A 12,933-nucleotide genomic window follows, 5' to 3' on the forward strand; every position below is an offset into this window, starting at 1 on the left:
GCTCTTTGGAATAATAATTACACTTTGTTTGTTACTAACTTAAAGTTTTAATATTTTCGAAAGAGAAGAACAAGTTGTTATAGAAACGTAGTCTGATCGCTTTATTCACTACATTAAGTGTCAGGGAAGAGATTTACAAACTTATTACTTAGGCAGCATGCCCCTATATGTAAATAGAATTGAATATTGCAGAACATACTTCTGTTACAGGAATAAGAAAGGCCCATAATGTGTTACAAATGCGAAAATGATAAAAAAAAATATTTGCACACAACAGGACGCGTATTCACTACTCATACTCTACCACTGCAGGTCACTAACCACAGAACCACCACGATTTCATTTGGTTTCAATCCAGCCAACGATTTCCGATTTCAGCCTAATGCCAGCCGCACTGTTTTGGAGTTGTGTGCGGTGCACGCCGTGGCGCTCAGTCGTTGTAGAGACCATTATATCGACAGCCAAAGATGTATTGTACGACTAGGTAAGTATCTTTGATTTGTAAGTTTGACAGATGGTACTGTGTTGCCGACGACGCACTGAAAATTTGCAAAATGGAAATCTGTTTACTTGTGGGGCATTAGGCGACATTGTGTTTTAAGAAAAATAAAAGTTTTTATAGGTTACATGTCAATTAATGGCGAAGAAAGAAGATACCTGAATTCAATTGGGGATATCTAACAATACATTGTCTTTTGTTCACAAAAGTAAGCAGCATGTGATTATGCCCAACATAATGACTTGCTGAACCTAATAATGCGTTTTATTCAGATGTTGATCCTATTAGCTTTTAGTTTTCGTTGTAGATTGATTTCTTTCCTCCGAGGGAACGGCAAAGTAGTTGCACTATATTTGCGTTCAGGAATACCCGAGCCGTAGTTCTTAATATTCCTGACAAAGTTGGATGTGTTTTCTCCAAATGAGTACATGTAAGGACGGGTGTTTCAGCAAATCCATGACCTGTCCTCCAACTGACACTGTGCACACACTTTTTAAGGAAAACAGTTCATGCCCCCCCCCCCTTTTCAATCGTGGATTGTTGCACATCTTCGCACATGTTAACGAGAGTAACTGCGTGTTACGAAATCTTACATTCCTTTCTTCGGTTATCTCGACTATGTCGACTGAGGGAATTGATGACAGTAAAGTTTGAAAATTATTAGCAGTACGATTCGAATACTGCCCAGGTTGCTGGTATGTAAATATAACTGCAAAAATCATATCTTATACAAGGAAGGAAATGTTTATTTCTCGGGCCAGGAATGGGAATATGACTGGTTTTGGGTGTAAAGTAGTAGAGCAGTAATGAAAACTTATTCAATACCTTGGTTATACCACATGGGGGCATTAGTTTAAAAGTTAAAACTGTATCATTTGGGAAGAATTAAATAATTAACCACTTATTTATAATAAATCTCTGGTACATTTAATTTTGTATAATATGATACATGGAGGAAACACCAATAAAGGTGAAAATTGCAACTATGTGAGTAGCTGTACCATGTGCAGCGTCTTTCATTGATGACTAAAGTACAGTATAAAGAAAACTGTTGAAACATGATTTGCTGATATTTCATGAGAATATTTTGAAAGCATTGCTTGATGAATAAGAAATTGGTTACATGTATAAAAACATATGTACCTCTTTAATGTATGGGCCTAAAATAGCATTGCTTGTCTTTCCCTTTCAGGTGCTAAGTTAAAAACGGTGTGTACCTCGGAAATATATGTAGAAAATCATTATTTAAATTAGGCCTATGTGGGAATGAAGTGTGGCTCAGTAATAAAATATCACACTACAAAATCCAAAGCCCTCACTTCTGATTTCCACTCTGTCCTAGGATCTTTATCAGTCACATTTCACTTCTTTGACCTCTGGCAGTGCTTGTTAATGTTAAAATGTTGAGTTACACCACATTTCGAATGCACATTAAATTGTAGGTCTCTCTGTTACTGACTGGCATGTCATTTCAATGCTTGGAGGAAGGGGACAACATGCCTCGTCTAACCAAGCTTCAAATTAAACTTAGCGTTGATAACAGCCTTAATTTATAGGAAAGAAATATCTGAACAGAAATCAATAAATCTTCATATATTTTATTTTCTTAGGTGGTATTGAATCCAGCCCAGTTCCCATCATCCGAATAGTCAGTGTGACTAACACATATGAGACCCAAATTTGATTCTTAGTGTTGCATTTGAGTTTCCTGTGATGGCATATCTATTAGAGTTCACTCAGACTTGTGGTAATAAATAAGGAACTAGTGACAGAAAAGCTTTTAAAAAAATCTCAACCATATACTACATTTAAATCTATGCTCTGTAAACTGTCATGGATTACAGAGTATTGATGTATAACAACAAAACAATCAATTATTGATAAAATTATTGAACTGGCTAGTTAAAAAATCTACTCACCAAGTGGCGGCAGAACACACACATAGAAGACTGTTGTGATTGGCAAGCTTTCAGAGCTGGACAATCACAATAGTCTTTTATGTGTGTGTTCTGTCACCACTTGGTGAGTAGATTTTTTATCTATCCAGGGAAATAAGAGAGGCAGAGGGTAAGTCCCGTTGTACCAGTTATTAGGTTTCTTCCAATTCCGTTCATGGCTGGAGCAGAGGAAGACTGATCTTTGAATGCCTCTTTGCATGCAGTAATTACTCCAAGCTTATCCTCACAATCTCTATGTGAGCGATATATAGGGGGTTACAGTATATTCCTAGAGTAATCATTTAATGCTGGTTCTTCAAAACTTTGTTAGTAGACTTTCTTTGGATAATTTACATCTATCTTCGAGTGTCTGTCAGCTCATGTTCTTCAGCATCCCTGTAACATTCCCACAGGTGACCATTGGTGCTGCCCTTTCTCTATACATTCAATATCCCCCATTAGCCCTGTTTGGCACGGGTCCCACACACTTTAGCAATATTCTAGAATTGGTCGCACAAATAATTTGTAAGCAATCTTCTTTGTAGACTGATTGTACTTCCCCAGTATTCTACCAATAAACCAAGGTCTACCAACTGCTTTACCCACAATAAAACCTATGTGATCATTCCAGTTCATATCCCTAAAAAGTGTTGCATTCAGGTATTTGTATGAGTTGACTGATTACAGCTTTGGCTCACTGATATTATAATCACAGGGCACTATGATTTTTCATTTTATTAAGTATACAATTCTATGTACCTGAACATTTAAAGCAAGTTGCTATTCTTTGTACTACTTTGAAATCTTATCAAGATTTGACTGAATACTTATACAGCTTTTTTTGACAGCATTTCTTTGTTGTTAACTGCATCATCTGCAAAAAGTCTGAGGTTACTTCTAATATTGTAACAAAATCATTAATATATAACATGAACAGCAAGAGTCCCAACACACTTCCCTGGGGCACACCCAAAGTTACTTTTACATCTGATGATTGCTATATTTTTACATCTGATGATTGCCATCCAACCAAGATAATGTGTTGCGCCCTTCCTACCAAAAAGTCCTCAATCCAGTCACAAATTTCACTTGATACCCATATGATCGAACTTTTGACAACAAGCATAGGTGTAGTACTGAGTCAAATGCTTTTTGGAAATTGAGGAACACTGCATCTCCCCGACTTCTTGATTCAAAGCTTTCAGTAGGTCATGTTGGGTTTCATGTGATCTATTTTTTTGGAATCCTTGCTGGTTATCATGGAGGAGGTCATTCTGTTCAAGATAACTTGTAATGTTTGAGTTCTAAATATATTCTAAAATTCTACAACAAATCGGTGTCAAAGATACTGGATGGTTAATTTTTTGCGGATCTCTTCTACTACCTTTCATGTAGATGGGTATGCCCTGTGCTTTCTTCCAACTACTGGGCACAGTTTCTTGTTCAAGGCATCTTTGATAGATTATAGTTAGAAGAAGGACTAAATTAGCTGAAAATTAAGTATAGGACCTGACAGGGATTACATCAGGCTCTGGAGCTTTGCTCAATTGTAAATGTTCCAGCTGTTCCTCAACACTGCTGACACTATTACTGCTTTCACTCATCTGTTCAGTGGTAAGTGGACACAACTGGAGCAATTCTCCTGGGTTTTTCTTTGTAAAGGAACATTTGAAAATGGAGTGAAGCACTTCAGCTTTTGCTTTGCTACCCTCCTTTTCAGTTCCTGTCTCGTTCACTAGTGCTTGAACAGTAACTTTGGTCCCACTAGCAGCCTTTACACATGATCACAATTTATTTGGGTTTTGTGAAGTGTTGTTTGACAATATTCTGCTACAGGCATCATTGAAGGCTTCTCACATTGCTTTCTCAACAACCAAATGTGTTTCTTTCAGCACCTATCTATCTTTAACCCTATGTTTTGTTTCACACCTATTATGCAATATTCTCCGTTTCTATAGAAGTAATGTGCCTGTATGCCATGGTGGGTCTCTCCCATTATGAACTGTTCTACTGGGTGCACATATATCCAATGCATTCTCAACTGTTCCTTTAAACATGAGCCATAGTTACCTGTGCATGCTCAGGAGCATGTAGAGTAACTATGGCTCTTGTTTCTTGTCTACTGTGACCAGTACATGTCCTTTATTTTGCATTAGCCTATCCTTTCTATGTACACTTAAATTTTTCCCAGAAATCTGACAGCTATCAATGCCAGGTTTCTGTACCTAGTTCTATGTGACCTTTACTGCTTTTCAGGAGCATTTTGAACTCTGGCACATTGTTGCAAATGTCTTGGCAGGTAACCACTAGGGTTTCAATACTCTCACCATTTCTTTCGATATTACACTGATACTTCTGGGATCCCTACAGCTACTGTCGTCTGTATTGGATGGAGGGACACACAATCTAAAAAAAAAAAAAACCTTTATGTCCCACAAACATTCACCTATCTGGGTAGCAGCCTCTGATGTGTAATGCACTCCTGATGTATTTAGGGGGACCCTACAGTTCTCAAACCTATGACGCAAGTCCAGGAAGTCTCAGGTTAGCTTGTCTCAGAAGCTTGGAAATCTTTGGTTCAATCCTTCCACTCGACTCAGAATCAAGGGGCCATGATCAGTTCTGGGGACAAAGCTGTAAATTGTGAGCTTTATTCAAACTGTATGGGCAAGGCTGATCTTCTTAACTTTCTCTGTCAGTCGCTGGAAAGATCCATGTGTGACCTCAGAGCCTAAACAACAGGCATAATTTGTTCCAACGGGTACCACAGTCTGCAGTTAGTTATACTTTGTTCACTCAGTGACTGCCAGAATACCCTCTTCAACATGTAGAATGAGGCCCCCAGGCGTACACACTGAGTGCACCTTGTGTCCTTCCTTGTCACTTGTTGCAATTTCTCCTCCAATACCACCACCTGATGATGTCTTTTAACAATATTAGTATTCATAATGTGTCTGCGATTAAGTTTCTTCTTCCTTTAACTTTAGGAGATAATTTGATTTTGAAAATTGAAACTGTGTGCCCGACCGAGACTCGAACTCGGGACCTTTGCCTTTCGCGGGCAAGTGCTCTACCATCTGAGCTACCGAAGCACGACTCATGCCCTGTACTCACAGCTTTACTTCTGCCAGTATCTCGTCTCCTACCTTCCAAGTTTGGAAGTGTGAGTCGTGCTTTGGTAGCTCAGATGGTAGAGCACTTGCCCGCGAAAGGCAAAGGTCCCGAGTTCGAGTCTCGGTCGGGCACACAGTTTTAATCTGCCAGGAAGTTTAATATCAGCGCGCACTCCGCTGCAGAGTGAAAATCTCATTCTTGAAAATTGAAGTTATTTAAAATGCATCTCATTCAAAATGAAACATAAAAGCTAATAGTAACGATACTTGAAAAAATTCTTCTTAGTTGTCGCTGAAAGAGCCTCAGTGTAGTATTGCTGAAACAAATGGGGGATTGGGGGTTTGAGAATGCCTATTGAACTCATACCTCAGCATACTTTACATCTACATCCATTCGGAAGTTCGTGGCAGAGGGTACTTTCCACATTTCTCATCTTCATGTTCCCTGCAGGAGCAATGCTTGGGTGTAGGGTGGGGTTGTATATTTCTAGATTCTTCATTTAATATAGGTTGTTGAAACTTTTTAAGTAGGTCTTTATGGAATTCTGTGTCTTTTAGCGTCAGCCAATCCAGATTTGTCAGTATTTTTGTGATGCTCTTCCTCGAGTCAAATCACCGTATGACATTTAGTACTTTCTTTCTTTACATGTGTCAGTATCACCTGTTAGCCCCATTTGGTGTAAATTTCACACAACTGAAAATATTCTAGGATGGCTGCCCAAGGGTTTTGTAATCAAACTTCTTTGTAGATTGATTGTATTTTCCCAATAGTCTACCATTTACTTTGCCTATAATTGAGCCTCTCTGATCATTCAGTTTCATGTGCAATTATTTTATTGTAATATTTCCAGCTCAGATTATCCAGATAGTATTATAACCAGTTACAGCTTATCATAAAGTCTTTCCCAGCTATCAGTTGTAGATTGTGGCTAAACCAGTCCTCCATGTCATGCTTCCATAGACTAAAAATTGATTGTTGTGATGGAATCTTCAACCCAGATTATTTTGAAATTTGCACAGTGTTGTATTCCTGCAGGAGTTGGCAGTAAAAGTTGTGCTATTATTGAAACTTCCTGGCAGATTAAAACTGTGTGCCAGACAGAGACTCGAACTCGGGACCTTGAGTTCGAGTCTCGGTCTGGCACACAGTTTTAATCTACCAGGAAGTTTCATATCAGTGCACGCTCTGCTGCAGAGTGAAAATCTCATTCTGTGCTATTATTGTAACTGGAAGTGATATTTGTAGGCATCATAAAGAGCAGAGCCTTCAGGGAAGACTATGTGCTTTTCGATTGGTTTCACAAAGCATATCAACCAGTTACTTTCATATCAACCAATTCCTTTTGAATATGAGCCTTAACTTTCCAGTATCAGTGATTCTTAAACTGCACTGACCTAAAGAGAAGTGAGTACATATTGCTGTGTTTCCAGAATCACTGAAATCTGCTGTGGAGGAACAAACATGATTGTATAGAGAAGAATAAATCTCTAGCTGGCCATACAAAGCAGGTGATGCCCCCATGGAATCTGTGACTGCCTTAGGGCTCCTGGATCATTGTGATACATCCTTTGCACAGTAGAGAGAAGGAAACATAGTTCGTGATAACATTAAGACAACTCACACAGATGAGTCTAGTTAGTCAGTAAATGCAAGAGCACAATATTCAAAGACTGGAGTATCTATCAGGACAGACATATCATCAATCATAAACACAAATCCTGCAAGAACTATAAATTTTTATTGCAGACAACTTGTACAGATACCAGTAGAGGTAGTTTACACTCTCATTAGCAGCATTCAGCATCAGTGTGGCATTTGCACTCTGACACTAAGTGTTCAGACTCCATGTTAGACCTCAATTAAAACTTTTTTGTAGCTGTAATTTGCATTTTATTTTATTGATGTTATTAGTATATTTTATGTTCACTGAGTCCATTCTTTTGTGAGTAATTCAGCTGAATCAATTAAAAAAATCAATGCTAGTCAGCACTTTTATTCTTATGCAGTAGTCTTATATATGATGAGCAATATGTATTGTATTATTTCTTCTTGAAAGACAGGAGAGATGGAATTCGCCGAGTTGATTCTGGTGCCAAAACTGGATGGTGTGGTAATGCGTGCACCATTTCAAGCACCTGTCGATGGAACTCTGTGTATTACTGGTCATCATATGATACTTTCCTCACGAAAAGAAGGCGTGGAAGAATTATGGGTATGGCATTATCTTACTTGTCAATTACTTCTAGTCTAGCCAGTATTAGAAATTTCATAATTAGAAAATTTGGGTGAATCAAAAATCAGGATACTGTACAGTTCATGAGTGATGAAACATTATTTGTATTTGTTATAATTAAAACACACAGTTTGACTATAGTTCAGCAAGTTGAAAATCATTGTCTAGTTTAATGATTACTTTGACAGCACTAGCAAGCTGCTGGCTTTTCTCTTATAGTGAAGCAATAGTACAAATATTTCAAATAATTGACATTTATAACTTGCATCACTTGTCTTGTGGTGCAGAAATAGGAACTACCAAAAGGATTTGTGAATAGGAAACGGGATAAGTTAGTATGGCAAAACCGAAGATTGCATTACCATGAATCAGCTTTGATCCATTACATCATCAAGATGGAAAACACCCCTATTTCAAGCATACACAACATGATGATGATGATGACACTACTCATTACACATATGAAAAGACGCAAATAGTATGAGAAATATTTAATTGCTGAAATATGATTAAACTAATGGGACAACTGTGGAATTAGGGGTTTTTGAGCAGGGACAAACAAAGCATATGACAATCCTAATAATGAAGACTTACCAAAACAAATACTAAAGCAAGAATCAAGCAGACAAAATCCTCAGCGATTAAGAAAACCCCATTAAAAGAGATCTGAAAATTACCTGATATTGGAAATTTCGCATGACCTATATAGCTCAAACAAAGTCCTCAATACCACAAAGGCACACATATATCTAAAACTTAGTACCAGAAATTTCACTTGACTTTGGTAACTTAAACAAAATCCACATTACCACAAAATCACACACAACGTAAAACATCCAGTATCTGCACTTCACTTGATCTATATAGCATGAAGCGTCTATATAGCATCTATGTAGCGTGAAGTACTTGGTACCAGAAAACCAAAACTTTCTCATATAAATAATATCAAAAACCAAACCTCACCAATGTAGGTAAAATAAACACAGTATCTACCAATTGCAATCCAACATAATTACCAACAACTAACAACATAACCCAAAAGTTCATAAAAAAAACTACATTAACACCAATTTCAATGTAAAAGGAACACACATTGGACATAAACACACAGGCTACAATAATATCATGAACACATACGTACCAAAGTCAGCTGAGAGACAGATCTAGCTATCTACTGATAGCAAAAATAATGCGAATAACACAATGTATTGAATGCAAGCCTAGACTTCTTAATCCAGGAACCCTTCAGATAGAATGTCATAAGTTGTCCTGCCAACAACACCACATATACGAGTCCGTGGCTCAAGATGCAGCAACTTTGGTCCATCTCACACCTCCTCTATAAACTCTTCCAATATTACCCTCGCAAACAGTATTCACCGAGTCCAGTGAATCATAAACACCACTTACAAACCATTTAGAAATGCTTACTCCAACATGCCTTCTGAAAACATGATCCATTCCATATACAATGCGCCACCATGGTGTCACACAACATAACATAGGAATACTACAGGTCAAAGCCGACAGGTGGCACTGCAACCTCCAGTTGACTCTTTAGCACAAAGAGTGATGGGTGTTGGTTGCATGTGCTGCAGGATTCTGTACAGAAAACCAGAATTACTATGTACTACACAATTTAAGAGTTTTTTTCATGTGCAGTATATATATATATACTTGCATATCAAATATGAATAGTATTCAATTTCTAGTTTTTGTTGCTAAATAATACATTGGTGCCATTACTTTAAAAGTATATGATAAGAGCTATGCACTTTTGTACTGCGCCTCCCTCTCAAAATGAGTCCACTATATCTTTGCAGACAAATACTTGTAAAACACACACACACACACACACACACACACACACACACACACACACACACACTCACTCACTCTACATATTCAGTAAGTCTTCTGTGGAATAGGGGAAGTTATCAAACAGATGTTATTTCGGTTTGTGTTTGAACTTAATTTTGGTATCTTTAAGTCCTCCTTTACATCACTGGGTGACAAGTCTAAGTTGTTTATGGCTGAATACCTCACTCATTTCTGACAATGGAAAGTCCAGGATGGAATAACAACAATATTGAAATGGATTCATTGCTACTCACCACATAAAGGTGGTGCTGAGTCGCAGACAGGCACAATGAAAAGACTGTTAAAAATTTAAGATTTTGACCAAAAGCTCTGCTTCGGGTCACTGACTGATGGATAGTATGAGTCATTACTTCTTCTACTATTGTATTTATGAATATTCTTTTATTTCATTTTTGACTTTATCACAAGAGATTTTTGAAGTGTAGTTAACTGTTTGAGAACCAGTGGTCATCATCAAACTGTCAAAGCACATACTGCAAGCTATGACACAAGGTTTCCATTGTGTTGTCAACATAAATGTTGTTAAAGTTACTGTTTTTTCAATTGTGATTGACTGCTGATTACAAACAGGCTAATCTGCAGAGACATAAAAATATGTTTGAATCTCAAACTGAATTTTTCATATACTACTCAGTAGGAGAAAGAAAAGAAAACACACACCTGCACATGCATCGAAGAGGAGAAGAAGTAAATCATTCCATATGCAGAATCAGGAGCATTTCAAAGAAAATTATTCAAAAGTAACATTGTACTCGCTTTCAGATTCAAGAAAATTGTTGATAACAAGCTGTTGACAGGCAATAGATCATAGATAAGAATTTGTTTGAGCTGTTGATTGTGTTATCAGACTACCTTCCTCACCTTTTTTTGTGTATTCTTCATTATCATTGTTTTTTTGTGTATGATTTCTAGTATTTCTGATTATTTTGTTAACTGTTATTTAATTGTGAAATTCTTTTTCCCGGGGCTTCCTTAGGGATTGTTTTACCACTATTTCTATTCATTGCTCAAGTCAGTCCTGTCTGTCAAGGCATCTCCTATAATTTTAAAGACTATTCGGAACATGTTGAGGTGATTTGAGAATGAATATATCACTTTGCAACAGGGTGCAGTCACTAACAAAACATATTGAGGATTCACATCCATGAAATCACACTACCATCACATTGATGATATGAATATAATAGAGGGAAACATTCCACATGGGAAAAATATATCTAACAATAAAGATGATGTAACTTACCAAATGAAAGCGTTGGTGCATTGATAGAGACAAGAACAAACACAAACACACACACACAAAATTCAAGCTTTCGCAACCCACGGTTGCTTCATCAGCAAAGAGGAAAGGAGAGGGAAAGACGAAAGGATGTGGGTTTTAAGGGAGAGGGTAAGGAGTCATTCCAATCCCGGGAGCGGAAAGACTTACCTTGGGGGAAAAAAGGACAGGTATACACACACACACACACACACACACACACACACACACACACACACATTAATCCACACATGTACAGACACTGGCAGACATGTAAAGACCATGTCTGCCTGTGTCTGTATGTGTGTGTGTGTGTGTGTGTGTGTGTGTGAGTGTATACCTGTCCTTTTTTCCCCCTAAGGTAAGTCTTTCCGCTCCCGGGATTGGAATGGCTTCTTACCCTCTCCCTTAAAACCCACATCCTTTCGTCTTTCTCTCTCCTTCCCTCTTTCCTGATGAAGCAGCCGTGGGTTGCAAAAGCTTGAATTTTGTGTTTGTTATTGTCTCTGTCTCTGTCAACATACCAACGCTTTCGTTTGGTAAGTTACATCATCTTTGTTTTTAGATAACCATCACATTGGATACTCACATCTATAAAATTTATTTTTGACATTTAGGAATTCCCAGCCATATGCCATCTTTTAAAGAAAATGATTTGCTTCAAATCTTGGTGAAGTTTTGTGAAGGCCACCGTTTCAATCCACCTCTTACTGCTTTTGCTGAGAGTCAGCTGTTTTCCCTTTACCATGCATCTCCTTTCCCATACAAAACACACCTTGCCCCCCCCCCCCCCCCCCCACCCGCGGATGTATGCACAAGTGCTTACAATAGAAGGAGATCGGTAATTCAATCACTTGTAATACCTGCATGCTGGTATGTTCTGTGGACCACCCCTGAATCAGCAACAGGTAAATGATTGCCTTTCCTCAATTTTTTTTTGTGTTTAAGTGAAGTACACTGTTATACCTTCTCCCTAAGAAGTTCCAAAAATCTGTATTCTGTTGAACACATATGATAGTTCTTGAAAGAGAAAAAGTTTGAACCTTCTCACAGATTGTTTCTATTAATGCCATACTTTGTTACTGATCTATTATGTTCTCTGATAATCCAAAGAGACAATTTTTAAATTAGCAAATTGATAAAATGATAAGAAAGTTTGTTGTTGCAGTCTTTGAGGGTTTGTAATCTAGTGGCTAAAGTCTATATCAGGGCCAGCAACAGTCACAGGGGTGCTTATCTACTGCTTGTCTGTTGGCAATATGTTAGTTTCACGTAGGCAGCTGTATGATTCTTTGACACAACGAATGAGAGGCAATGTATTTGCAGAGCCAAAATTGAAACCATTGTCTTATTTGCTGGTTTTCAGTGTATTAATGAGTTTGGAGATAAATATTTTGTGATTGTGGCAGTGATTGCTATAAAGTGGACTGATTTAAGTGATTTGGTTCTGCACAGCAACGTCTTCTATTGGTGCATGTTTCATGGATTAATTGCAGAGAAACAAAGATGTCTCAAATGTGATGGTGAAATGACTCTTAAGTCAGCAAAAGCCACCACTTTGAATAAGTGGATCAATGTATTTTAATTCAATCATGGGAGAAGGTAGTTGGAGCAATGTTTATTAAAAAGAGGCATACATTCAATATATTATTAAACATTGGCCCACCTACCTTCTCCCATGATTTAATTAAAGAACATTGATCCAATTACTCAGTGTGCTCGTGCAGATGGATTGTGTAGCAACATACAGCAGAGAAATATTCCACTGATTTTTCAAACATATTGTCGCAGAAGAAGCTGAGTAGCACAGTCGCTGTAGTATAGTGGCTATGATACTAGACTGTTGCATGGAGGGTTGTCAGTTCAAAACTCACCTGAACTGTAAAATTTTAATTTCTATATTCGGTTCGAGTACATTCTAAAAGTATCCACAAATGGCAGGAATCGTTGTACTTGAATGTTCTGTAGCGGTATATATACTGTATGCGTTCTGGCCAGAGGCAGTTCGCTC

The 12,933-nt window shown here is 37.8% G+C and overlaps 1 protein-coding gene across 1 annotated transcript in view; it reads left to right on the forward strand.

The window, feature by feature from the left end:
* The first annotated feature begins 497 nt into the window (after positions 1-497).
* The window catches only part of LOC126236097 (myotubularin-related protein 9), a 118,540-nt gene continuing 106,104 nt past the window's right edge, over positions 498-12,933 (forward strand). Inside the window, exons 1-2 of the mRNA XM_049945165.1 lie at positions 498-707; positions 7,607-7,762. Of these exons, the coding sequence (XP_049801122.1) occupies positions 7,616-7,762 (147 nt within the window). The 5' untranslated portion in view covers positions 498-707; positions 7,607-7,615. The remainder of the gene's footprint in view (positions 708-7,606; positions 7,763-12,933) is intronic.

This window comes from Schistocerca nitens, chromosome 2 (assembly GCF_023898315.1).
Source record: "Schistocerca nitens isolate TAMUIC-IGC-003100 chromosome 2, iqSchNite1.1, whole genome shotgun sequence".
NCBI lineage: Eukaryota > Metazoa > Arthropoda > Insecta > Orthoptera > Acrididae > Schistocerca > Schistocerca nitens.